This window comes from Dysidea avara, chromosome 1 (assembly GCF_963678975.1).
Source record: "Dysidea avara chromosome 1, odDysAvar1.4, whole genome shotgun sequence".
In the NCBI taxonomy this organism is placed as follows: Eukaryota; Metazoa; Porifera; class Demospongiae; order Dictyoceratida; family Dysideidae; genus Dysidea; species Dysidea avara.
Window position 1 is genome coordinate 64,143,829 of NC_089272.1, and position 24,945 is coordinate 64,168,773.

At 38.3% G+C, this 24,945-nt stretch overlaps 2 protein-coding genes and 2 long non-coding RNA genes across 5 annotated transcripts in view; 2 read left to right on the top strand and 2 right to left on the bottom strand.

Annotated features, from left to right (window-relative positions):
• Window positions 1-628: 628 nt before the first annotated feature.
• On the bottom strand, window positions 629-3,696 carry LOC136240945 (uncharacterized). Its single transcript, XR_010694053.1, has 2 exons — window positions 3,552-3,696; window positions 629-820 (listed from the first exon to the last, which is right to left on the bottom strand). It is a non-coding gene; the product is annotated as an uncharacterized lncRNA (long non-coding RNA).
• Window positions 3,245-18,506, top strand: LOC136240934 (uncharacterized). Of its 2 annotated transcripts, XM_066032034.1 has the most exons (15): window positions 3,245-3,411; window positions 3,577-3,659; window positions 8,773-9,202; window positions 10,867-11,151; window positions 11,459-12,389; window positions 12,429-12,670; window positions 13,471-13,737; window positions 14,028-14,354; window positions 14,575-14,862; window positions 15,496-15,593; window positions 16,341-16,503; window positions 17,134-17,412; window positions 17,904-18,074; window positions 18,125-18,170; window positions 18,220-18,506. In XM_066032034.1, exons 1-15 carry the CDS (start codon window positions 3,360-3,362, stop codon window positions 18,269-18,271), a joined length of 3,714 nt encoding a protein of 1,237 aa, XP_065888106.1. In that variant the 5' UTR covers window positions 3,245-3,359; the 3' UTR covers window positions 18,272-18,506. The 2 variants fall into 2 exon arrangements, with proteins under 2 accessions (XP_065888106.1, XP_065888100.1); XM_066032028.1 differs by having other exon boundaries at window positions 11,459-12,670.
• A 3,056-nt stretch (window positions 18,507-21,562) lies between these two features.
• LOC136251655 (uncharacterized) lies at window positions 21,563-22,416 on the bottom strand. The gene is made up of 3 exons (XR_010699138.1): window positions 22,320-22,416; window positions 21,956-22,232; window positions 21,563-21,861 (listed from the first exon to the last, which is right to left on the bottom strand). It is a non-coding gene; the product is annotated as an uncharacterized lncRNA (long non-coding RNA).
• Window positions 22,417-22,506: 90 nt separating this feature from the next.
• LOC136240952 (uncharacterized) overlaps window positions 22,507-24,945 on the top strand; it is a 12,888-nt gene continuing 10,449 nt past the window's right edge. Inside the window, exons 1-5 of the mRNA XM_066032050.1 lie at window positions 22,507-22,617; window positions 22,763-22,837; window positions 23,852-24,016; window positions 24,072-24,170; window positions 24,223-24,276. Of these exons, the coding sequence (XP_065888122.1) occupies window positions 24,080-24,170; window positions 24,223-24,276 (145 nt within the window). The 5' untranslated portion in view covers window positions 22,507-22,617; window positions 22,763-22,837; window positions 23,852-24,016; window positions 24,072-24,079. The remainder of the gene's footprint in view (window positions 22,618-22,762; window positions 22,838-23,851; window positions 24,017-24,071; window positions 24,171-24,222; window positions 24,277-24,945) is intronic.

Consider the following 24,945-nt stretch of genomic DNA (forward strand, 5'->3'; position numbering starts at 1 on the left):
CTTGTGCATGATATCATATAATAAATGCTCTAATGTCATCATGATCAGCGAAGTGTAATAAGTAACCATTAGAGACCTGGTGTGGCATCTGATAAAGGCCCCAGGGCACTGCCCTGCCTCCAAGCATTGGACCCCCAATCTGAATATCTGTTGTCACACTTTATACACACTGCTTATATGAATACTATTGGCAAGAACATGTAGAGCGTGGCTGGATCCAGCCAATATTAATTCTTAATTTGTCTATTGTAATTATTTATCACTACACCCTTGCAGGCCTTTTTTAGGATCATTGTTGTGGTTGCATTGTACACCCTTCATAAATGATGGCTCTCTCAGTTCCTATTATGAACCCAAGATTCACTCTAATAAAACAGTCAATACACTTCTCTACTAGAGAGATCACATTATATGGATTGGTAGTTACTTGGATCATATACATGCTCAGCATACTGCATCATTGTAGCTATAGCTACCATGCACATCTCTACAACAGTGAATTCCTGATTTTGAGGTCCACATCTAAAACAATGTGTTTGAGAACACGAGCTTGTGGGCATTCTGGTCATCATGATTAACAAGAGATTCTTTACTGAGGCACTGAAATAATTATTTTATGCAAAGTAGCTCCATATATGTAGCACTGTTAACATATTAAACAATGAAAGAGTGTATACACAAGTATGTATCAACCAGCTGCTTCATGGTTAAGATAATAAAAAAAAATCTGTCTTCTGTATAAATGGTTAAAAAAATTGACTAATAAAACTTACAGCTGTAATAAGTTTGTCCTTTTATCTTCGGATACATGCAGTTGTGCCTACAGTATAACACAGTATAACACTGTATAACATAGTATAACACTGTATAACATAGTATAACACTGTATAACACAGTATAACACTGTATAACAGAGTATAACACCAACACTGTATAGGCATTGTAAGAGTATTTTAAGTGTATAGCTACGTAACTATGCCAGTCATGTAGTTAAACTATATAACTTACTAGAAATTGTTTTATTCTCCTATACAGATCAGTACTGACATAATATGCTCAGTAAATTATTAGAGAACAGTTATATTATTAGTGTAGTTAAATTGGATGGAGCTATAGTGCTGTACATGTGTGATGGTCATGTGCATGATTAGCTGATGGTGAAGCCACTCAATAACGTACCGGCTATATGTGACCAGCCAGAATTCATGCAGTCTTTCTGCTCAGCAGGTATATAGTATATAGATAAGTGCATGGGTGATTCATTATTATTTGGAAGCAGTACCACATGAAATCACAAATTATTAAACTAGCAGATTGTATAAAAGAAGCTTTGTTAGTCTTGTACTTTCATCTTGTAATTCCTGGAATAATAGTTTTGTGATAACACATAACACTGATACATTTACAAGAGATATTTTGCTGTACCATCAGCATATGGCTTTGTACACCAAATTTACTTAGAAGTGATCCGCAGTCAATTAAGAAACCAAGATTTATGCAATGTTCAGCACATTGATAAATCCCATACCAAGTTTCATTATCTTCAAAGAAGCTCAGATGCATGATGGAGCAATCATAACTTTAAAATAGAATACTTAATTTCAAGGCTGCATATGGGCAAATGACTTGTATTGATTAGCTAGCTACTTGTTTCTAGCTCACAAATCTTGAATTTTACAGGCTGGAGATTATTATTATTGTTGTTCACAGCAACAACATAAAAACTGAACACCAAAATGTCCCAATATGGACACCACTGGTGATAAGGGTGGTGTCCAGCGGATACTTCAGTTTTTACAAATTAATCAGTGTTTATGCATGAGTAAGCAAGAATGGCAAAGAATTGAATAACAAAGATGCCCTTACTGTTCCATATAAATGTGCCTGCCCAAACACATAGCTGGTGATAGGTAGTTTTAATTGCATACTTTAGAGCTGCATGCATGCAAGGTGAATAAGTTATATTATATAGCACAATTATGATGCTGAACCAGATGTTCAGTGATGAATAACAGTCTTACAGGGTTGTACATGGAGATACACATGACTTTTAGGAGCATGAGATTATGAGGAAGATGAGAAACAAGCCTAATTGACAAATTATAGTATCAATTTTTACCATGCATGAAACTTCTTTTTATACATGAGTAGCTATAGCTACTACTAACGGATACTAGCCCTATAGCTACATTTTTCCACTGAATGTTTATACTTGCTCAATACTTCACACTGAGAATACAAGCTGGCAAAACATGTTGCAGCTAAAAGTAAAGAAAGCTGACCCAGGTTATTATAGTCGTCTACTTCAATTGTGGCATGCACTGCATGGTTTTTTGGAAAATGTAGCTTTGGGAAATTCCGACAAAAATGGCAGGTTTTTTTTTTTTTTTGCCGGCTCAGGACAGCATGGATGAACAAATCAGTCAGGACAGTGTTGCTATCAGTCACAGTCACTCAATCAGCTATCATTTGAAAAGTTGCTATTTGACAGTAACTTAACATGTAAAATATGTAATGCCGGAGAAAACACACAAAAATCAATTTTTGGGAGAACATGTATGCATGCAGATTCAGGCCCTTCATATAGGACAGGGGACTGATATTGACTATAAGCTATATCAAGCCTGACTATATCATTACACTATATCAGTCTATCATCTGTTGTGAACAGTGTAGCTATACAGCATTAAAGGAGAGAAAAACTATCATGAAGAATGATGAAAATGGTACATGTACAAAAATAAAGAAAGCATGTGAGTCCTCTGACAACATGTGACCACAAATAGGACCATGAATGGAACAATGTGTAGGAAAATAAAATATAAGAACTGATATAAGTAGCTGTTTAACCTAATTAGTGTTCCAGCTCCTTACATCCTTTGCCAGAAAAATCTGGCAGCATCGTCTAATAAACATTTCTTGATGGAAGACTTCGATGTAGGTACTCAACTCAGGATGAGCAAAATTTAACTTAAAAATCAAGTAGACTCTTGATTGTAGAAAGCTGGTAGTGGCCCAGCTGCACTCATCTCAACTGTCCGGCTCATAGTAATGGGGGATAGCTATGTTTAGGTGGTCAAATTCAGCCAACAGTAACTGTGTTCCAAAACTCAGTCCAGTAGCTAGCTAACTAATACATATAGATGTAAGATCAGCAATCCTATAGCTAGCTCTCCAGCAAACAGGATGGAACTTTAAGTGAGGGCTTCCGCTATTAATTACATATTTACATAGTGACGTAGTTACGAATTGTGTTCGTCTAATTAGAGAATCATAGGACAGCGGGTACTCCCACTTTGGCGTATTCCTCTCGTGTAACTGCTACCCTGAACATCTTCGTCGGAGCACAGTTGTAGGCGATGAAATTCACAAAGTTGGTCGGCCAACTCTTACTACTCGCCCTACTATCAGGTAGGAACACGCTGGGCAGTCATTATGGAGTGATTTCCTGGCGTTTTGGCGCTAACTTTATATTTTACTAGTAATATATAGTGTCTGCAAGTGTTGTAAGTGGTTGTGTTAATAGATATTGTGATTGTACATAGCCTTACCTCCTTATGTCTCCGTATACTGTAGAGAGTGTTCCGGATTTGAGTAAACCTGAGGACATTGTACTCTCTTCTACCGATATTGGTCAGCTCACGTGCAATGGGAGGATAGTAAGTTGGTACAATAGAAGACCCCCAGTGTAGACACATTGTGGGTGTTAGTGTATAGTAAGGATTTGATGTAACATTTCGGTTGTACATAACTGAGAGGCTTTAAATAATTTATTTATTGAGCTACCATGGAGACAGCTCATTATTGTCCATAAATGGTCTTTTTCCAACAACTTTGTAATATTGCTGTCAATATTTGAAGTGATGGCTAACACCATGTGTGTGTTTTGGTATACAATGGAACCTGTGTAAATTACTCACCGCCATAACCACAGAATGGTGGAATTGATTGTAAACTGCTGTCGTATCACTTTATAAACACTCTAATTCTGCCATATGGTGGGTTCACATAAGAATGTGACCGTGACAGGGATAAATGCAGGGATACAAGTGCTCTGTAACTTCTATTGAATGTTTTAGTATATTGTCCTGTAGTGGTCACACCCTAAAGTGAACAGGAACAGGGATAAGTGGTCCCTCGTACACTATTGCACTTCACACAATTTTGGAAGGTTGATGTAGATGATCATAGTAGTTGATTATATGCTAATGAAGAGAGACAATAAAGAGTTGGATTATATGTGTGGTGTGGTGCAACACTGTACATCTCTTATCAGTGGACTCATGTGTATATGTGGTGTGCATACGCACTTGTTCAAATGCCTGAATACTAAACTTGGAGATAGTCGCTTCAACTGTTGGGGATTTGGTGTGGGGGGTTAATTTTTGCAATTTACAAGTTATATAATGGCTTTGTGGTTATGATTGTGAACAACAACTTGATTATCGAATTCTTTGTTAGCGAGTAATTATATAACTTGAACATCCCTCGAGTGAAATATGGAAAAAAAATAGCATGAGGCTGTGGGCAAGAGACTAATATAGCACGAGTGTTGTATTACACCAGAGTGCCAATCTTTCATATTGCACAAGCGTGATGGTGCTTTAATTAACTGGTTTAAAGTACTTTCTGGTTGTCTTTGTTTGGAGCGTTCATTTTGTACACTCAAACCATGTTGCTTTTCACCCATCAGACAATCGGTAAGTGTCTATATAGTACAAGTTTGGTCATAAACAAACGGATTGCATCATTTTGGTTATTTTTGGTGATTTAAAAAGTTAGACACGTGATCAACAATGCTGTAATTTCCATATGCAGTGCTGTATTTTCCTTTCAGTGTTGTATGAAATAATACCACTCTTATTTGTTTGATCTTCGCTCACGTAAATGCTTTAAATAGGTTATATGGTATGGTGGCAGTGAGAGGGATAATATTATTAATGTAAAATATGGGGCCTTTGAAATTGTGATGTTCTAGACCTAATGGTGATCACCAGTGTGACACTTTGTGGGAGGCTAAACACCTATTGCCTGATAATTAATAGTTTATTGGTGAGGCGTTAATTGAGCTTAACTGAGGAATGTATTGGCCTTGTATTACCTTAGTGTGTGTGTTACTGAGTATTGTGCTGCTGTGAAGGTCTTGTAGTTGCTTCTTTCACCTTCTCTAATGCCTGCCTAAAAGTTCTGGTAGACTAGCCAGGGGACACTGAAAGCATCTTGGACAATATTCAGGCCTGGGTTATCCTCAATGCTAGTGTTTACATGTAGTGTGCTTGATATGATGGTAGGACATCTGATGTTTGTCTGAGCATGTTCCATTTTGGTTGTTTACAATGATGTCCAATCATAATATTATTGGTATCACCAGACAAAGTACATATTGACTTGACAGTGTTTCAAGGTAAATTGTTTTGTTTAGTTACTATATCCTAGCTTTTACTTCAAGCAGTATGTGTGCATGATGCCTTCTTGTTGTTGTTGTTGTTGTTGGCCTGTAATGGGATCCCTTAACTCTTCTGGTCAAGTGGTGTGTTACGATGTGGCCATGACAAGGATATCCCCCATCATACGCACTGCACACACAATTATTACATCATGTAAATGTCATCAACGAGGTTGATGGGAAACCCATACCCACACAAAGTAGGTGATTTCCTACTGTTTTGGCAACTGACCACACAAAATTAACCATTACTAAATGGAATGAATACCATAAACAATAGTGTAGTAGTATCCAAGAGTGTTGAATGGCATGTTAGCTTGTAAGAACATTTATGCATTAATGGTTGCTGTATAACTAAACCAAGTGAAAACACTGGAGCTTGTGTGTACAATAACTGTTGAATACTGGTTGAATAACATGGAAAACTGGCAAACAATACCTGTTGTCATTTGCGTTTTCAAATGTCATTTTGTATAATTGGATATTTACTGAAATATCTGTGCTGTTTCGCATAATCATCTATCTTGGGCTATGTAGTGCTCTTGAAACTTACTGCTGGAATGGATTGAGCTAAATTAATTGGGAGTAGAAAGTCGTTCTTATAGAATTCAGACATACCACACTTTGTGATTTGTGACAGTAAAATACGCACACCTAATTTACTAGACAAGGCTGTCAAGTATAGCTTCCCAGGAGTAAAATATTGACATAATTATACTGTGTTGTGTGTGTGTAGTATATGTGCGCGCGCGCGCGTGTGTGTAGTGTGTTTGTGTAGTGTGTGTGTAGTGTGTTTGTGTAGTGTGTGTGTAGTGTGTGTGTAGTGTGTGTGTAGTGTGTGTGTAGTGTGTGTGTGTGTGTGTGTGTGTGTAGTGTTTGCGTGTGTGTAGTGTGTGTATATAATGTGTGTGTGTGTGTGGGTGCGTGCGTGCGTGCGTGTAGTGTGTGCATTAGTGCTGAAACGAATAGCAATATTTACTATTCGAATAGTTGTGAACAAAAAAATGACTGAATATTTGATTATTCTTTAATCATGTATTTCTGTTGAATAAGTATTGCTAGGGAGGAAGGTAAAGCCTGAGAGCTATTTCTTCTAAAACAGAATCTTTACAGCATCATACATGCCACTTTATTCATACTCCAAAGTTTCAAGACTGGCTTTATCCATCTAATCACAGTGTGCAAAGTGCTAATAAATATTCGAATAGTGTCTTAACGAATTGAATAGTGTTATGCTGACCGATTAGTCAAATAACCAAATAATTGTTTCAGCACTAGTAGTATACATGCTGTGTATGTGTGTGGATTTGGTATGTGATGGTAATAGTAATTCTTCATGTTAATGACATCATCATTGTATACTATTGGCCACATTCCATACAAGTTGTTAATGCTATGTCAAATAATTGCAGTACATTGTGGTGTTTGTGATAAGATTTTGGGAAGCTGTTTGTATTTCTACCTGTAGTTAAGTGTGTTTCTGTATATATTTTCAATTCTTCTTGCGAAAAGTAATTCCAGCCAGTGTACTACTGTATATCACATTCAAGTTGTTTACAAACTATTCCATTTCAGCTCTGTATTGACAGACCACACTGTGACCACACGTAGCAGATATTTGGTGTACATACGCACAAATGAAACTTCCCTACTGAAGGAAGGACGCAATAGAAAAACCTTCATAGTCGTCTCCTTTAGCTCTAAAGAGGACAACTTTATTGCAGCGATGGTGGGCTTGGTCCTGACATGTCCATTATGAGAGTTCTCCACTAACTGTGTTGGTTTGGCCATAATTGGTCTACTGGTAGCCTCAAGTTGCCCTCAAAGAGTAACACATCTCCTGTGGTTGTGTGGTTTTGATAGTTTATTGTTGTGGAAGTGGTGAATGGCAATGTTTTTATAATGAGGTCATTTCTTGACTTTGTTCCCACACATGACAATGATGTAAGGTTGTGTAATTTTGTGTTAGTGTAGAGAGTGTCTGTGCATGTGACGTAATCCTTTTATCTGATGCTTTGAGACCTTAACTAAATGTAGGTGTCCTCAAGTGTCCACATTAACAGGTTACAGTGTAATATGAACACATTGGGACCAGCCAATAGTGTCCTGATTATCAAGGTGTCCTGATTATCAAGGTGTCCTGATTATCAAGGTGTCCTGATTATCAAGGTGTCCTGATTATCAAGGTGTCCTGATTATCAAGGTGTCCTGTTTATCAAGGTGTCCTGATTATCAAGGTGTCCTGATTATCGAGGTGTCCTGTTTATCTAGGTGTCCTGATTATCAAGGTGTCCTGATTATCAAGGTGTCCTGTTTATCAAGGTGTCCTGATTATCAAGGTGTCCTGTTTATCAAGGTGTCCTGATTATCAAGGTGTCCTGATTATCAAGGTGTCCTGTTTATCTAGGTGTCCTGATTATCAAGGTGTCCTGATTATCAAGGTGTCCTGTTTATCAAGGTGTCCTGATTATCAAGGTGTCCTGATTATCAAGGTGTCCTGTTTATCAAGGTGTCCTGATTATCAAGGTGTCCTGATTATCAAGGTGTCCTGATTATCAAGGTGTCCTGTTTATCAAGGTGTCCTGATTATCAAGGTGTCCTGATTATCAAGGTGTCCTGTTTATCAAGGTGTCCTGATTATCAAGGTGTCCTGATTATCAAGGTGTCCTGTTTATCAAGGTGTCCTGATTATCAACGTGTCCTGTTTATCAAGGTGTCCTGATTATCAAGGTGTCCTGTTTATCAAGGTGTCCTGATTATCAAGGTGTCCTGATTATCAAGGTGTCCTGATTATCAAGGTGTCCTGATTATCAAGGTGTCCTGATTATCAAGGTGTCCTGATTATCAAGGTGTCCTGATTATCAAGGTGTCCTGATTATCAAGGTGTTCTGATTATCAAGGTGTCCTGATTATCAAGGTGTTCTTATTATCAAGGTGTTCTGATTATCAAGGTGTTCTGATTATCAAGGTGTCCTGATTTTCCCAGTCAGTTTATGTACTATGAGATACTGACCAGAGTAGGTGTCCTCAGGTGTCCACATTAACAGGTTCCATTGTGCCCCTATACAATGGGTCTAACATAGTTGTGTCACAGTATGTGTTGATTGTATTGTGTTCAACAGAAACCTGCTATGGGTAATAAACAGCATGGCTTCTATTTAGTCTCATGTAGGTCTTCAGTAATAGACACCTGTGGCTTCTAATTTGATTAAATGCCATACAACAATGCCTTATAGCCATTTGTTTGAAATGTGACATTCCAATTATAATTTATTATAATTTATAAATCATGATCTGTGCATTAGTGTGTATGTCTTGTTTCCTAGTTGTGGTGGTCAGGTGCTGCTGACAATACAACCACATTAACAGTCAACACAACAGGGTCGTACTACTGTACTGTAGAGCATAACAACACGTTGCTAAGGACTTGTCCTGCTCATGTTTCATTGGTTGAATTCAAACCTCCTGACAATGCAGCAGAACAAACAATTAAAGTATTTGAAAAAAGTGATGTTGTATTAACTGCTTGCCAGAATGTGACCTCTGTTCCCCCGGCACAAATATCATGGAGAAAGACTGGTAGTAACGAACTACCCAGAAAGGCTATAGTGCTGCCGTCAGGCAACCTACGGATATCTGGTGCAGCCTTCTCCGGTAATAAGAACAGAAGACATGATGGGGTGTATATTTGTACTGCTACTAATAGTGTATCAGGAGAGAATTGGACTAGTCCACCAGTGACAGTGACTAAGCAAAGTAAGCAGTGTGCGTGTGTGTGTACGTGTGTGTGTGTGTGTGTGTGTGTGTGTGCGTGTGTGTGTAGTAGCCAGTAGCCTTTTGAATAATAGAGTCTCTGGACTGGGAAAGGTCTATCTTCTATTAGACTGAGTTTTATGTTGTTTAACAATGTTTTCACTGTTGTGATTATTACTGACAATTTGCCATGGCTATTGGCTCAGTGGTCAACAGATTTGGCAGATAAAGCTCCTACAAGCTTCAATTGTGGCATGTTCAGGAAGCCATAATATTGTTGTATAATACCATTTTCTAACTTATTTAGCATCACATAGCACAGCAGGATTTATACTTTCCCCCAAAACATACCACACAATAACTACACTGACCTTTCCTTTCCTTCAAGATGTTGGTTAGGTAGAATTCAGCCCAAAGGCCATCTGACAAGTAGAATTTTAATCAAACTACTATCTGACAGCCGATTTTCTTCGAACAAGCATAACTCTACAGACTTGATTTCATTATTTGATGTCACTCAACAGCAGCAACTACAATACATCATAGAGCTCCAAGTCCTTCTATGTGCCCTTTACTTATTGTTTAAAGTGTGATGATATCGGTTCATATAAATGGCTTCATATGGTGTCTAGTTAGTTACCACTTAATGTGTAACCTCATGACTTCAACTATATGGTACTGCTCAAATGCAATGTTGTCTTGCGAGAGTACAAGCAATAAAAAAAACTTACTAAGTAAAGAATGTGACATCATTTGAATACTCATGAGCAAAACGGATGCCACACTCTTTAATTAGCAAGTATTTTATAATTGCTCACATTCTTGCGAGATGATGTTGCATTTGAGTGGTACCATATTAGCAGGAGCACATCAAATCCTATGGACAAGGGAGCATGTAACTCTGTAAACAGCAAAATTCAAACATGGCTGCTGTGTACTATAATAAGTAGCTTTTAAAATTTCCTAATTAGGATATTTTGCAGAGGCGCATGCTCAAATACATCACGTTTCTGCTGCGACGAAGCGAAGCTAGGGAAATGAAGTTCAATGGCATGACGGAGAAATAGTAGCACAGGGTTAACAGGACAGTCTTTCTACAGTCACTAATCACGTAAAATCACGCGAGATTATCCCACTTGCCTATTCCAAGCTCTACCTTCGACTTGATGATCTCCTATCGAAGCAGCTTTACATTATAGTGATAAGACGATGGAGTATCAGCCCATTCAGTGTATCCCTGTTGTGCGTAGGAATGATGTAACCAATTATGTACATAGTAACACTGGATGCCATGTTTGAATTTTGCCCGTACGGAGTTACTTGCTCCCTTGTCCATAGGATTCGATGAGCTCCTGATATTAGTTGCTATGGTAATCACACTGTATGTCACTGTAGCAAATCAGTATAAGAATCTTATGTTAAGTGGTAGTGATGATAAAGGTTTGACTACAATGCTCCCTCAATTATGAAACTCCCAATGGTCTTTGACAATGATAATAGTAAAATTGTTCAGATAAGTGATAATTTCAGTTTATAATGGTGTTGTAATACTCTAATAGAACATACACTAATTGTGATGTAATTCTAACAAATGCTCAATTTATTATTGTGTTAAACAAAGTAAGTGTCTTATGTTTGTCCTAACATTAGTGTCTTTCTTGTTGCAGGTGAATCCAGAAGTGGAGAGTTTCAAAGTGACACTCCTGTCAATATCACCGCCACTACAGGGGAAAAAGCTGTGTTGGAGTGTGTAGTAGATGGTGACAATATACTCTCCATTACCTGGACACCGTTTCCTAATAATAGTACTGTCAATAGAGCAGGGCAAGGTGGTATACTGACAATTCGTCATGTTACTATTGACCATGAGGGTGTGTACACGTGCTCATTTAACCAGTCATACAATGGTGAAACTGTAACTGGGGAACGTCAGTATTATCTGACTGTTATAGGTTAGTGTGTGTGTAGGTATGTGTGTGTATGTATGTGTGTACGTTCATGCATGTGTGTGTGTGTGTGTGTGTGCGTGCGTTCATGCTGCTCAGGTCTGTCTTGAAATGAATCACATGTGACAGTGGTTGTTTGGTGCGGACGGTGATGTATGTGATCCTGTGTTGCTATTGTTTGGTTAACATGTAGCAGCTACCATTGTCTTTTGCTCTCTGTGTGTGTGCACGCACACATGTGTAGTGTAGTGGTTTGTGTCATGCATGTGTGTGTTTGTGGTGATTTGCTCTCACATAAAATTTTCTATTTCAGATCCTCCCAGAATTACCAACTTCACTTTGGAGCAAACAGATTCCCAGTTAAAAGTTACTTGTGTGGCTTCTGGTAAGCCTACCCCAGAGATCATGTTAAACACACCTTCAGGGATGTCGTTGACTAATCAGGGAAATACCCTGACAGTAACAGCTGTTACTAGTGGGATATACCAGTGTGTGGTGATCAGTGAAGCAGGATGTGCTCGTCATGAACTAGATGTTGATGTTCCAACCCCCTCCAGCACAATAGCCAGCCATGCCCTCCTCTCAACAAGCATGCCAATTGGTGTAGTCTCTAGTGCAATCAGTCTGAGCAGCCACATCTTCTCAAGTATTTCAACTAGCCACATCCCCTCAATGAGTTCTGTTGCGTTGATTACCAGCCACACCCCCTCCAAAAGTTCTGTTGCAGTGATGACCAGCCACACCCCTTCAATGAGTTCTGTTACAGTGATGACCAGCCACACCCCCTCAATGAGTTCATTAACATCCAGCCTCACCCCTTCAAGTTCTATTTTTCCAAGTAATTCTTTGATGTCCAGCCAAACCAGCTCTGTTGAAGTGATATCCAACCACACCCCTTCAAGTTCCATTGCTCTAAGTAGTTCTTTGATGTCCAGCCAAACCAGCTCTGTTGAAGTGATATCCAGCCACACCCCTTCAAGTAGCTCTGTTGCATTAACATCCAGCCACACCCCTTCAAGTTCCATTGCTCTAAGTAGTTCTTTGATGTCCAGCCAAACCAGCTCTGTTGAAGTGATATCCAGCCACACCCCTTCAAGTAGCTCTGTTGCATTAACATCCAGCCACACCCCTTCAAGTTCCATTGCTCTAAGTAGTTCTTTGATGTCCAGCCAAACCAGCTCTGTTGAAGTGATATCCAGCCACACCCCTTCAAGTAGCTCTGTTGCATTAACATCCAGCCACGCCTCATCAAGTAGCTCTGTTACACAAACATCCAGCCACACCCCTTCAAGTTCCATTGCTCCTATGATATCAAGTAGCTTTTTGGTGTCCAGCCAAACCAGCTCTGTTGAAATAATCTCCAGTTTTATTCCTGCAAGTAGTTCTGTCGCAAGTATTTACAGCCACACCCCTTCAATGGAAGTCTCAACATTGGCTAGTCATGTTTCTACTGTGATCAGTGTGGTGAGCTCTGCTGTCCCTGCAATCTCCAGTCGTGCACCTGTAGCCACACCCACCCCACAAGGTTTGTCATTCTGTATAGTAATAAATAAGTAAATGTTTACCATTTTATGTGCACATGATTAACTTGTTATACAGTGGAACCATTTAGGGACTTGTGGACCATAATAAATTTATCTGTATCATGATTTTCAAGCCAGGGGTCTGTCTAAATGTGTGTACACTAATCAGAGGGAGGACATGATGTCACAATAATTGTGTGACATGTGCGTACTGTACATTTTTACCATATGGTATAGTTCTAGTAAATTGTGAAGTTTAGCATTGTCAGAAATAGTAATTAACCAGTGTAGAAATCGTTTCATGTGTTGAGCTTCATTGAGCTTGAGTGATTTTACAATAAATTTTGTAATAGGGCATTATTTAGAATACATTGTAATCATATTTCAGGTACCTGTGTTAATATTTGCTGTATTCTTAGTCACTGCTAGTAAATACAATCAACTTTGGTGTCTACAATGATGCAAGTAGCTAGTACATTAGTTTTTCATCATGTAATTATCATTGGAATTTAATTACATTATGCCAAAAAAAAACTATATGCGTTATGACATCATGTCCTACTAATAATGAGACTATGGACAAGTGTCCTGATTATCAAGGTGTCCTTATTAGTGAGGTGTCCTGATTTCAGGGAAATAAATGTGTGTACACTAATACAAATGGGACCATGGACAAGTATCCCGATTATCAAGTAATCTACATTTCAGGATATCCTAGTAATACAATAGGTTCAGTCATTCTTTTATACCCAAAAGGAGCATGTGTTATATTGACAATGTTTATAATATTCTGTCTCCATAGTGACCATCCCTACCAGTGAAGTGGGTGGAGTCAAGCTCACGTGGGTGTCAGGTAACACACTATTAGTAAAATGGGATCGTGTCACCACTGATGACATCATCGGCTACAAGATATCCTGGGTGGCTGGTGACGTAATGTCTGGAAAAGTTATCAACACCCTTTCTAGTTTTCATACATTTGTAGACGATCGTTTCTTAACTAGTGGAAATGTGACAGTGTTAATGTGGACATATAACTCTGCTGGTGATGGTCCTATTAGCATGACCAGTAAGTTATTTGTTTATCACCTAAAAGGTGATCTATGTATCTTCAAAAATAATTCTGTCCCTATAATATTCCTTAACAAAAATAATTGTATCTCAAGAAGTTTATATTACATGTACACTGGAACCTGTTAATGTGGACACTTGAGGACACCTACATAATCCAGACACTCAGTTAAGGTCCCAAAGTATCCCTTAGTACTTAAATTTACCTGGAAAATCAGGACATCTTGATAATCAGCTCCATTAGTCCGTCGTAGCAGCTGTTGTTATATTAGTCGTAACTTGTTGTAGCCACTGGACCATCCACTCAGTTGCCGTCTACCTCCACAATGACAAGCCCTACCCCTTCAAGGAGTTCTCTGATGGGCTCTACTTCTACAGTGACAAGCCACACCCCTTCAAGCGACCCTCTGATTGGCCCTACCTCCATAATGACAAGCCCCACCCCTTCAAGCAGCTCTTTGATTGGTTCTATTTCCACAATGATGAGCCCTACTCCTTCCAGCAGCCCTCTGATTGGCTCTACCTCAATAATGACAAGCCCCACCCCTTCAAGCAGCTCTCTGATTGGCTCTACCTCCACAATGGCAAGTCCCAGCCCTTCATCAAGTCCAGCAGGTTTGTCTATAAAACAAACTGATTGCATTCACCTGAGATCATTATTTCTTTACTCTTATGCTTAAGTATCGTGCTCTTTCTAGTATATCAAAGTACTTTTTTGATAAGTAATTCAAGGGCTTTCCAGTACTCCTAAACCTTTTGGCATGTGTGAGTGCTCAGGTGAACGCACTTAGATGGTAATGTTGTACTATTACCATGATGTCTTGTGTTATTGTAGCAATTACACCTATTACTAAAGTGAGCGGGATCAAGCTCACATGGGTCAAGGACAACTCAGTACTAGTAGAATGGGATCGTGTGATCTCTGATGACATCAAGGGCTACAAGTTACACTGGAGTAGTCAGAGTAACGAGTCAATAAATAGACCAATTGCTGCATTGACAGCTGAAAATGCTACACAACTCTTAATAGACCACTCTAATAAAGAGCTGATGGATGTTATTGAATTATATGTCTATATATGGACGTACAATCTAGCAGGGGATGGCCCCGATACTTATTCATGTAAGCCTAATATAGTACATGTGTATTGTATGACATAATCAAACCATCTGAAGTGCTCATGCCTGGTACACTGTAATTGTATTTTATAGACTTTTGAAGGATTTACTGTTTTGCTAGTGAAAATTAGTGTTACACCGATATGATATTTTGCCGACGTTCTTGATATTGGATAATATTTTGAATGGCTAATCTGATATAGTACTGCGTATCTAGCTTCCTGCATGGAAATTTGATTATAAAGGACCAGTTTAACTTGATGAAGTGGTAGTAGTGCTCAGTACATTAAAGTAGTAGTAACAACACTGACATGACTAAAATGTAATAATCAAATTCGTAGCTAGCTTTTTTTTGCAAATTTGTACCACCAAGTACATCGTATCCTGCTTTAGCTTATCAAAACATCGTTACTATTAAGTGTGAATAAAATTAGCAAGTCAGATTATGAAGTACTGTATCTTAAATGCAAGAGCCTACAAGATGTAAGTAATACTGCTAATGAGGTGGCTATCTCTTGTGTGTGTTTAATATTGTCCATTCATAGGATGATGAGGTTTTAGGTATTAACTCAACATTATCATGTTATAGTACTGGTGTGGGTGTTTCATTAATATTGTATGTCCTTGTCATCCCCAGCAATCATCAAGCCATTCACTAATCTACAATGTACTAACCTTTCGTCGTTTGCTATACGCTACCAGTGGACTAAACATGTTGTAGTGACAAGATACCAGGTTAGTAGAGCAGCATAGCTAGTAAATGGTGCACTTTGTGAAGAAACTATGAAACTTTACACATACCATATTTGACCAGTTAATAGCCACAGCTGCTATAACTTTCAGGAAGGAAATCCCTGTGGCTACTATACAAAGGGCGGCTACTATCAGAAGCAGGTACTATGGGCTTGTGTGGTAGCAGTCCGTGGCATTTGTACAGATTCACAAGTGACTAACTTTGTTTAATCATCTATCATTCCTCTCAAAAATGCCCTGGCTTAAAACATCTCCTTTGCCCGGTTTCTGCTTCAACATGTCAATGTGTCTTATCAGCACTTACATCAATGTATTCAGATACAAGTCGTGGCTCTTATCTGAGGGTGGCTCTTATGACAATAATTATAAGCTGTGGAGTGGCTACTGTCCAGGGAGCGGCTATTATACAAGCCACGGCTATTAACTGGTCAATACAGTAGTACCTGTCTACCATAAAGTGTATTTTGAGATATAGAGCCATCACAGATCTGAGGTTTGGTGTCCTCTACAGTTCATTTTATGCTTAAAAATAGTGACCTTTGTCTATATGCCATGCAACACTCAGTTTGTTCAAATCAGGTGCCAAATTGAATCCAAGAAACAAATTGATACCTGTTGTAAGTCCGTAGCATATTCCATATCAACTATAAATCCAACTTCCCATGCGATTACACCTTTTCATCTACACTCTTTATCTATTTTTAATATGTTGCTATGCCACTCTTCTAGGTGTCCTACCATTGTAGTAGAACTGGTAGTGAAGGTCGTGAAGTAGTTACCACTCCTTTCACAGAGAAGACGTTCAATGCACAACCAGATTGTATATATACTGTCACTTTGAAAGCTGAAGGACATGATGGATATTTGTTAAACTGTTACACTACTACACCAGGTAAGTTTGTAGTTGTTTGAGGGTGGGTCTCTGTTGTTCTCTTGATGTTGTTTTCCTATAAACTTGCTGGTCTATTGGCTACAAATGTGTACACACGTGTGGTTATTTAGTAGTTAGTACACATACTGTTAAGTCTTGTCACCAAAGATGGTCTTGTACACACTGTAGCCATTAGGGGGAACAGGGACACTAACAGTATTCCTGCCACTTTCATCAGGCCTGAGATACAACTAATTTGGTTAATCAATAAACACAGATTGTACATTTATCAGGTGTGAATGTTAATCACATCCACAGCTGTTGTACCATACTCAATACATACAACACTAAACACACATCCACTGTAGGCCAGTGTAGGCTTAGCAGCATTTATATGTTGACCAAACGCATACACAGGTAAGCCTTTTCTTCAAGCTTACTTGTACATTTATATGTGGCCTCCAGGCCTCACAATTCAAAGCTGCTTGTGGACTTTCATCACACATGACCCAAATCCAAGATCCTTTGTAAAATGGATGAGACAGGACAAAATGTAACTCAGTGGCCTAGATTTAATTCAGATGACCCGACCCCTGATGTGTGTATTGTATGTATGTTACGGTGGCTTGTGTGTTATCATATTTCAAATAGTGCCAAAGATATCAGCTGAAATCCCCAAGAATCAATCATTTGATAAAGGCTTCTGGATTTATTGGAAGTTCTACAATATGGATCCCATCCCAGATGACCTCAACATCGTACTTAAAATACAAGTTGGTGACCAACAGGTGGAAATCAGGGATCCCACCAAGCTATCTGAGTATGTGCAGCTGCCGCTAGCACTAGATGGTGACAGTGTTCAAGTGAGCATCACCATGTCAGTAGGAAATGACTGGACTGATACTGCTACTATTAATGTGACAGAAGTGGGTAAGTGACTCTGGGGGCTGGAATAAAACATATTATGTATTTTAAGATCACATGTGACGTTTGATGTTTGTATAAGGGGCTGGAGGGTAAGGGTAGTCCAGAGAGTATGTAGAATTTGATTTTTAATAGGGTTAAGCATTTTACATAATTCCATTAGCAATTCACTTGAGCTTGTCGTATCCCCGTGGTGTATCCAGTCCAGTAATCAGTTTAGAGAAGTTGTTTGATTTATAGATGCACAACAGTTTACTTACATGCGCGCGCACACACACACACGCACACACACACACACACACACTACATCCACATGCATACACGCATGCGCACACATCAAAGTACATTTTAACAAGTACACGAAAAGTCCAACATTTGCTAGCCAATACCAAAATCCTTAGGAGAACTTGTTTAGCCCTACTTTGTGACTTTCCAAGTTGCCTATTATAAATTGACGGGTATCATATTTGATCATCATATGGTTTCATTTTGTTTAGGTCTAGTACCACCGGTAAGAGAATCTCAGATTAATGATGATGATGATGACGGCATCACATGGATATTCTATGTAGCTGCATTCTGTGCAGTAGTCATAGTGGTGCTATTAGTGATCATCTTGATATTAGCATTAAAACATGTTCAAATGCGTCGACGAGAAATGGACAAGAGTAAGTAGCTATTATACTCTTAACTTGTTTAGTATTTTGTGTTCCCATAGTTACCAATCATCGAGAAAAGATCATGGCAACGTTCAAACATGAAAGGTGGGTATTATTTAGAGTGCGTCGCCTAGTGTGTATCATGTTCCCATAGTAATGGCGTCAACAACCAATCAGAAACTGGTCCAAAGTATATAGTTGTATAATGTGATCACAACTCATCATCTCCTTACCTATGCTACTACTATAATATACTGTATAATATTATGTTTTTTTTATTACATTTTTGATTACATGTCTTTGTATACAGTAGCTAGTTATGTTGATGTCATCGATTGTAAGCCATCTAGCCATCCTTGTTACAAGCATGACATATTGTGTGTATGTAGTTGGCTGTTAATTTATATGTATCAATTGATAAAGTTATTCAACTGTCAACAACTTGGCAAGAGTACATAGTTTGAATGGCACAGTTGGAATTGTCAACATGATTTTTAAGTCTGATAGCTTGCTGCTGTAATAGCAGCCATACAAGGCCATCAACTAGTCATCCTGGACTTATATGACTTCTCAGCTAATTTTGTGGTTACCAGTTAAGTAGTGATGTGTCCACAGAGACAAAACAACTTCGTTATCATTTCATATCTTCCTTGTAACCTGTACATGTCATCAGAAGCTCCTGATATCATGCTATCTGCTGCCTTCTCCAATTAAAATAGAATAGACTAAATGCAATGTGTGCTTTGCTGTAATGAGTTGATGTCTGCATGTGAATACTCTGTGACAGGCAGTTAGCTATGACTATATGTAAAGTTATGAGCTTTTTCCATGTTCCATTGTCGCATTGGGTCATGTCACGTATCACTACCAAGTCAACCCTGAGGTTACAAGTTAGTACAGTCCATTATCATTAAATGTTATCACAAAACTATTGCTATGATAACATTGAACCTACAACAATGTACCCACACCTGTCACCAGATCCGCCTAGATGAAGCCAACAAGTATTAGCGTTATTCAGTGTTGAAGTAGTTATGTACACTGTCACCACCTCAGTAGTCCGGCTGGTGCATTTTTGTATAGCCTATTCCCTCCCAAAGTCTTAAACCGACATTCACCCCCTTACAAAGCAATGCAGTAAACAAGTGCCACAATAGAGACCACATTTTGATAACTACTTCTAGCTTGCTACAATGAAATAACATATATACTGGATTGTATTATGAGCTGTGTAGACATCTGCAGCTGTGATAGATATCTGCAGTTCTGTGAACAAGTGAATAATTGATTAGATCAATTTATGGCTTTGTGCAGTGTCCACTGATCATTATTGTGTTATTCATAGCTGTTATGAATATTAATTCACATGTAACTGTTATTGCTGGTATGATAGACCTGCTTCACTTTAGTGTGAGGCAGGTGGATAATCACTTTACACGTTAATGACAAATTTAGACAGGTGACCTCCACAAGTACACAGCAGCAGTCTTGATGTCACTACAGTCTACACTCAACATAAAAATGCTGTTTCAAGATGGACTAAGACAGGACAGTATTGTTAGGTAATGATGGAGTTAGTTAAGGTCAGTATTAGGAGTGTAATTTGATTATCAACGTGACAGATGAAGCTTTACTAGTGTACATTGTACAGCAGTTCCTGGTGTAATGTACAGTAGGCCAATAGTGGTCAGAATCACTTGTCCATCATATCTGTACATTGGCCTCCATTCATCATCATCATAACTATTTCACTATAGGTAAACAGTTGCAATGACTAGCAACACAGTCTAACTGATCTGTAATGACAGTGTATAGTGCTATTAGCTATATATAGAACATTACCATATTAGGTAAACTATATCTCACATGAAAAGAGGTGGTGGCCAGGAAACACTTAATGTTATTAGTGATACTATGGTAACCATTATTCTCTCACACTTGGGCAAATTCAAATATGCTATAAATTTGTCCTTTGTATGACTTCACTGAATAATTGAGTACAAGAACAAAGAGCTATTGTTGAAAAGCTATTGTTTGTGTACCTTGTCTGGTGTAGTTGCTTTCGGATTGGCTTTGCCAGTTACTGCTGTGTTGTCTGAATTGATGCAATTCCACCAAACTTGCTACGTTCTACACAACAATACAGTCAATTTCCATAGCTAACATGGCAAGGTCATTGAAATAATATAGCCAACTTTTATTTTCAGCTACAATCTGTGATTTTTGTTAAGTTGGGCTAAACAATAATCCGGCCTAGTTGCAGACTCTTCCACTGGGGCATATCAATAACAATTATTATCAACATCTACTGGAAAGTCACAGTTGTGCAAGGGTCTACACAATAGGCTCTAGGGTTAGCCGTACTGCACCACCTCACATAGTTACTAGTGTAGCATATCTGAACACTTCTAATCATGACCAGTGCATATATAATTAGATTACAATACTAATCTTCATTTTGATAAACTTCGTGTCATTGTCACTTTGGTGTTGATCATCACAGCTGTCATGTTCTACAAAATAGTCAGCAGCTTCCCTTTGTGGTGACCTGCATGCTTAACTCTGCCAGGCATGATAATTCTTGTTAGCAACACCAGTTTATGGCTTCTTTCCTAAAATTAACTACACATATCAAACACATTCTTTATAAATTATGTTTACATAATAATACAAACAACGTCCAACGCTTGTTTCTCCCACAGACTGGGCAGAAACTTCCAGATTGCCGTGAGGCATGTAAGTATTCGTGAGGCATGTAAGTATTCCTCGTTGATAGTAATCACTTACACAGCATACACAGCTAGTACAGTAACATTCACTGAGTTAATTGTATAAACAATGCTATGATTTGTAATGTGTACACTGTCCAATTAAAGTGCAGCTGCTCAACAGGTAATCAGTCACAGTTAACAAATTGAATAACAAAGTACCTATTAACCAACAGCATCCCTTGAGGATTATGGCTTCAGTGGAAACTAGATTATTATGCCCAGTTTGCTTGTGTTCTGAGACATTACAGTGGATAGATCTACAATACACATCTACTGTATATTAGCTGTTTCCTTGTATGAGCTAGCTAGGTACCTCACACACCACTAGCAGGTTATAACTAGTAGCTGTAAGTGTATACATAGCTATGAGTGAAGTTCTGCAAGTGTCACCATGAACTGCCCAGAACAAGTTTGGCTTATACCTAAACTCAGCCTTCATGTAGGATGTGTAGACCTCATACCAACCCTAGATATTTAAGTAGATAGTTTTGGCTACTTATTTCATTAGTCATCTAAACCACCAATGATAATCCTTCCCCTGAGCACGTTCATAATGTGTAGGTACTTCAATGACCTTTCATTTTGGTGGAAACTTCTACTTGAAAACTGCCAGCTAGTCTGCATGATTCAACCATTTTCATGGTTCTATTACAGATATAACTAGTAGTGTATGGAATCCTTTAATAATAAATTTTTGATACAATAGCTATTCTAAAGCATCTTGATACAAAAATGTTAGTAGATTGATACAAACTGTTAGTACAGATATCTCACAACTGATTCTGCTGTTAGTACAGATATCTCACAACTGATTCTGTCCCATGCAGTAGCTATAACTAAGTTCAGTTGAGCTGGGCTTGATGTTATTCCTAATATGGAAGTCAACAAATAACTGATAATGGACCACTGTTTACATAACTCAGCTCTGCTAAGGAGATGAGAACTTGTCCAAGGTGGGACATTCTTATCACTGTTGACAGAGTACAGCTGGAACATGACAGTATAGGTTGGATTGTTGAAAGTACCTAACAGTAAACAAATTAAGAGTTGACATACCATTATAATTCTGACCAAACACTTTTAAGTAATGACCGATATGAATATTAGCTTGCTACTTACCGGCACAGGAGTATAGAGACTATCAGTAGATGCTTTGTCCAATACACCATCGCCAGCCACATAGCTTGACTACGTAATTTCATGCATGCACTGAACAAACTCCTTGCCAGTCTGGCTAGCTATGCAGCTAGCTATCTACTGATAGCTATCAGCATTTGACGGCAAACTAAACAGTTTTTCACTCGCTCAAAAATGCTAGCATCACCTGTATCAGCAAAGATATAGTAGCTAGCTATCTGATAGTTTAATGCTCTGCATAAATGCCGGACTCTGCAGCCTGCAAAACAATCATTTTTGATCAATCTAATTATGTAATTCACCGCGTAGCTACTGATAAAAGTATCACTCAGGACAACATAGGTACCTTTTTATTGTCGGATCTACCTAGCGTTGGGCTTTGAGTACTGAGAGTGCTACATCCTCGCAGTGTGCGGATCTTCCAGCGTTAGAGATTACTGAGGGATTACGGAGTGAATCTAGATAGTTTCCGGAAACGATGTAGCAAGTATAAAAGTGGTAAACCGAGCAGCTGCTTCAGATAATCACGACAATGTTGTGGATTACGCTAGCTATTATCTTCAGTGTGCAGGCTATCTTCTTCGGTGCGGCCAGCCGCAGCAGCAGCTGCGAAACTGCAGCTCACCGTACGTGTACATGTCTTGGTGAGTTAACCTGAGCCATGCAGCTAGCTATACTATTGTGCCAAGTCTGCCGGGCTTGAAGTCTGCACAACTATGCTCAGTGTATACATGCAGTCTATATCATCAGTTTATAAATGTGATAATCTTTAATAATATTCTCTTACAGAATCATTGAAGCCTCCTCCCCAGGCATACCTATGCAATGCCTGGAGGAGATGCAATGAAGATTATATTATTGAAGGTAACTGAATGTTAAAGACATGTAACACTGCTAGTGTAGGCTGTTTGGTTGCGGAAATAATGTATGTAGCTCCATCTCAGTAACTGTAATGGCTCTCCTGCAATTTTCACTTTACCGAGTAGCTAGCTAGCTAGCTACAGGAAGCCAGAAAAATATTGCATATAAACTAAATCCTTAGTTGAGATATGTATAAGGTAATGTACTCAATGTCTACAAAATGACAAGGGCTCTTTGTTTAGCAGAATTAGTTCTCAAATGTTGTGGTTCTTATGGCACATGTTGAGCTATACCTATAGCTACAAGTTGTCAGTATATAAGGCATCACTGTCTTTCTGCCTCTACATCAGGGGCGGATCCAGGGGGGTTCCAAGGGTTCCATGGAACCCCCCTTTTGAAAGAGCCTCTCTTACTCGAGATACTCTAATAGAGCAGTCAAATCGATATACTCTGATAAAACAGTCACAGTAGTCTTTTGAGGAGCAGTGTAGCAAGTTATGTATCTAGATATAAATAAGGAAATACATTTGGTAAGGGTATCTATGGTGAGGGGCAGCTGTTGTCAGCAAGTAATGACCTTTTTTATTTTTTATTTTTTTTGGTTTTCAACTTACAGCTAGGCTGAAGTTGCAATTCCAAAAATGGAACTCCCCTTTTTAATAGTCTGGATCCGCCCCTGTACATGGCTATAACTATCTTGTGTTATACTCCTTTCACAGCTCCCTAGTGGCTAACTAGGATGTGTATTTATGTTTCAATAATAACAATGTATATAGCTACCACTGTAATATATAGCTGAGAATAAGCTATACTTTTGTTAAAGGTTTAGTATAATGGCCGAATACTTAAAGTGAATTGTTGCTCATGCAGATTACATTGTAGCTGTAGTGAAGAGGCTGAGTTGATTAGCTGTATGTGTGTATGTATTATGTGTGTGTGTGTGTGTGTGTGCATCTGCAGTTGTGTGTGTTGTGTGTCAGCACACACAACACATGATCTTTGTTTACCATCACATAGGAGGACTGAGAAGGATAGGGTACTATCAGCCTAGTGTACCCTATCTTAATTTCATACCGAAACCATCACCACCGTCACACCAGTGGCATTGCCACCTATCAGTAGACTTTACTGAACCGGTGAATGTTACAGTAATTTACAAGCAGTGGCCATTTGGAAACAACGGTAAATAATTATATATGTATGTATATATTTGTAATGTTTTTACTACATAACATAGAAACAATTATGTGGAGGCAATCTGACACTCTTGGTGGCATAATCTCAGTAAGAGTGCCAGAACTATACAATCAATTCTCAATAAAATTGACAATTAGTAGTAAGCATTGCGTATGTCATACGATAAACAGATCTCATTATAATTGTCATAGATGTAGCCAAAGACTTACGATTGAAGTTAAATTATTTTGTGCTAGCAAACTTTGGTGAGTTTATACTATAGATATGTTAATACCATAATTATTTTAGTTGTTGGTATGCATGAGTATTGCTGCCAGCTAGCAAACACATTGTGTATACATGTTGTTGTGGTTTAGCAAATAAATGTTATTGAATTTTGTGCCGGTAATGATGTTGCTCGGTCAAAATAAGTTAGGGAAAAACACACTTCACAGACAGACAAGGTACAACACATTCATATGAGACACAAGATTTGTAGAGAGCCTGTTTTTAAATTAAAGAGAGACTTAAGATTTACACAGAGATTAATAGGATTTAAGATATTTAAGATTTACACAGGAATTTGCAATAAGATTTACAAAACTGTTGTCACAAAGCATATTGGTTTCGTTGCTATTTTCACAGAAATTTAGTACAATTTTGATATTTAAGATTTATATATTTTCATTACTGTATAATGAGATTTACAACCTCTTGAATTTTATGCTTAAATCAGTGGTGTGATAAAATCCATTCAACCCTAATTGCGTGAGCTCAATAATTATGCAAATTCAATTGGAGACTTTGTTAAAGGAGATAACACTGGTTGAGAAGTATAATTCTGCAATGTCTGTTTAGACATTATCTTTTTGATAATTTAAAACTTCAGCTACTTGTGCTGTAGCTATCTCTTCTGATTTACATGTTGTATTTGG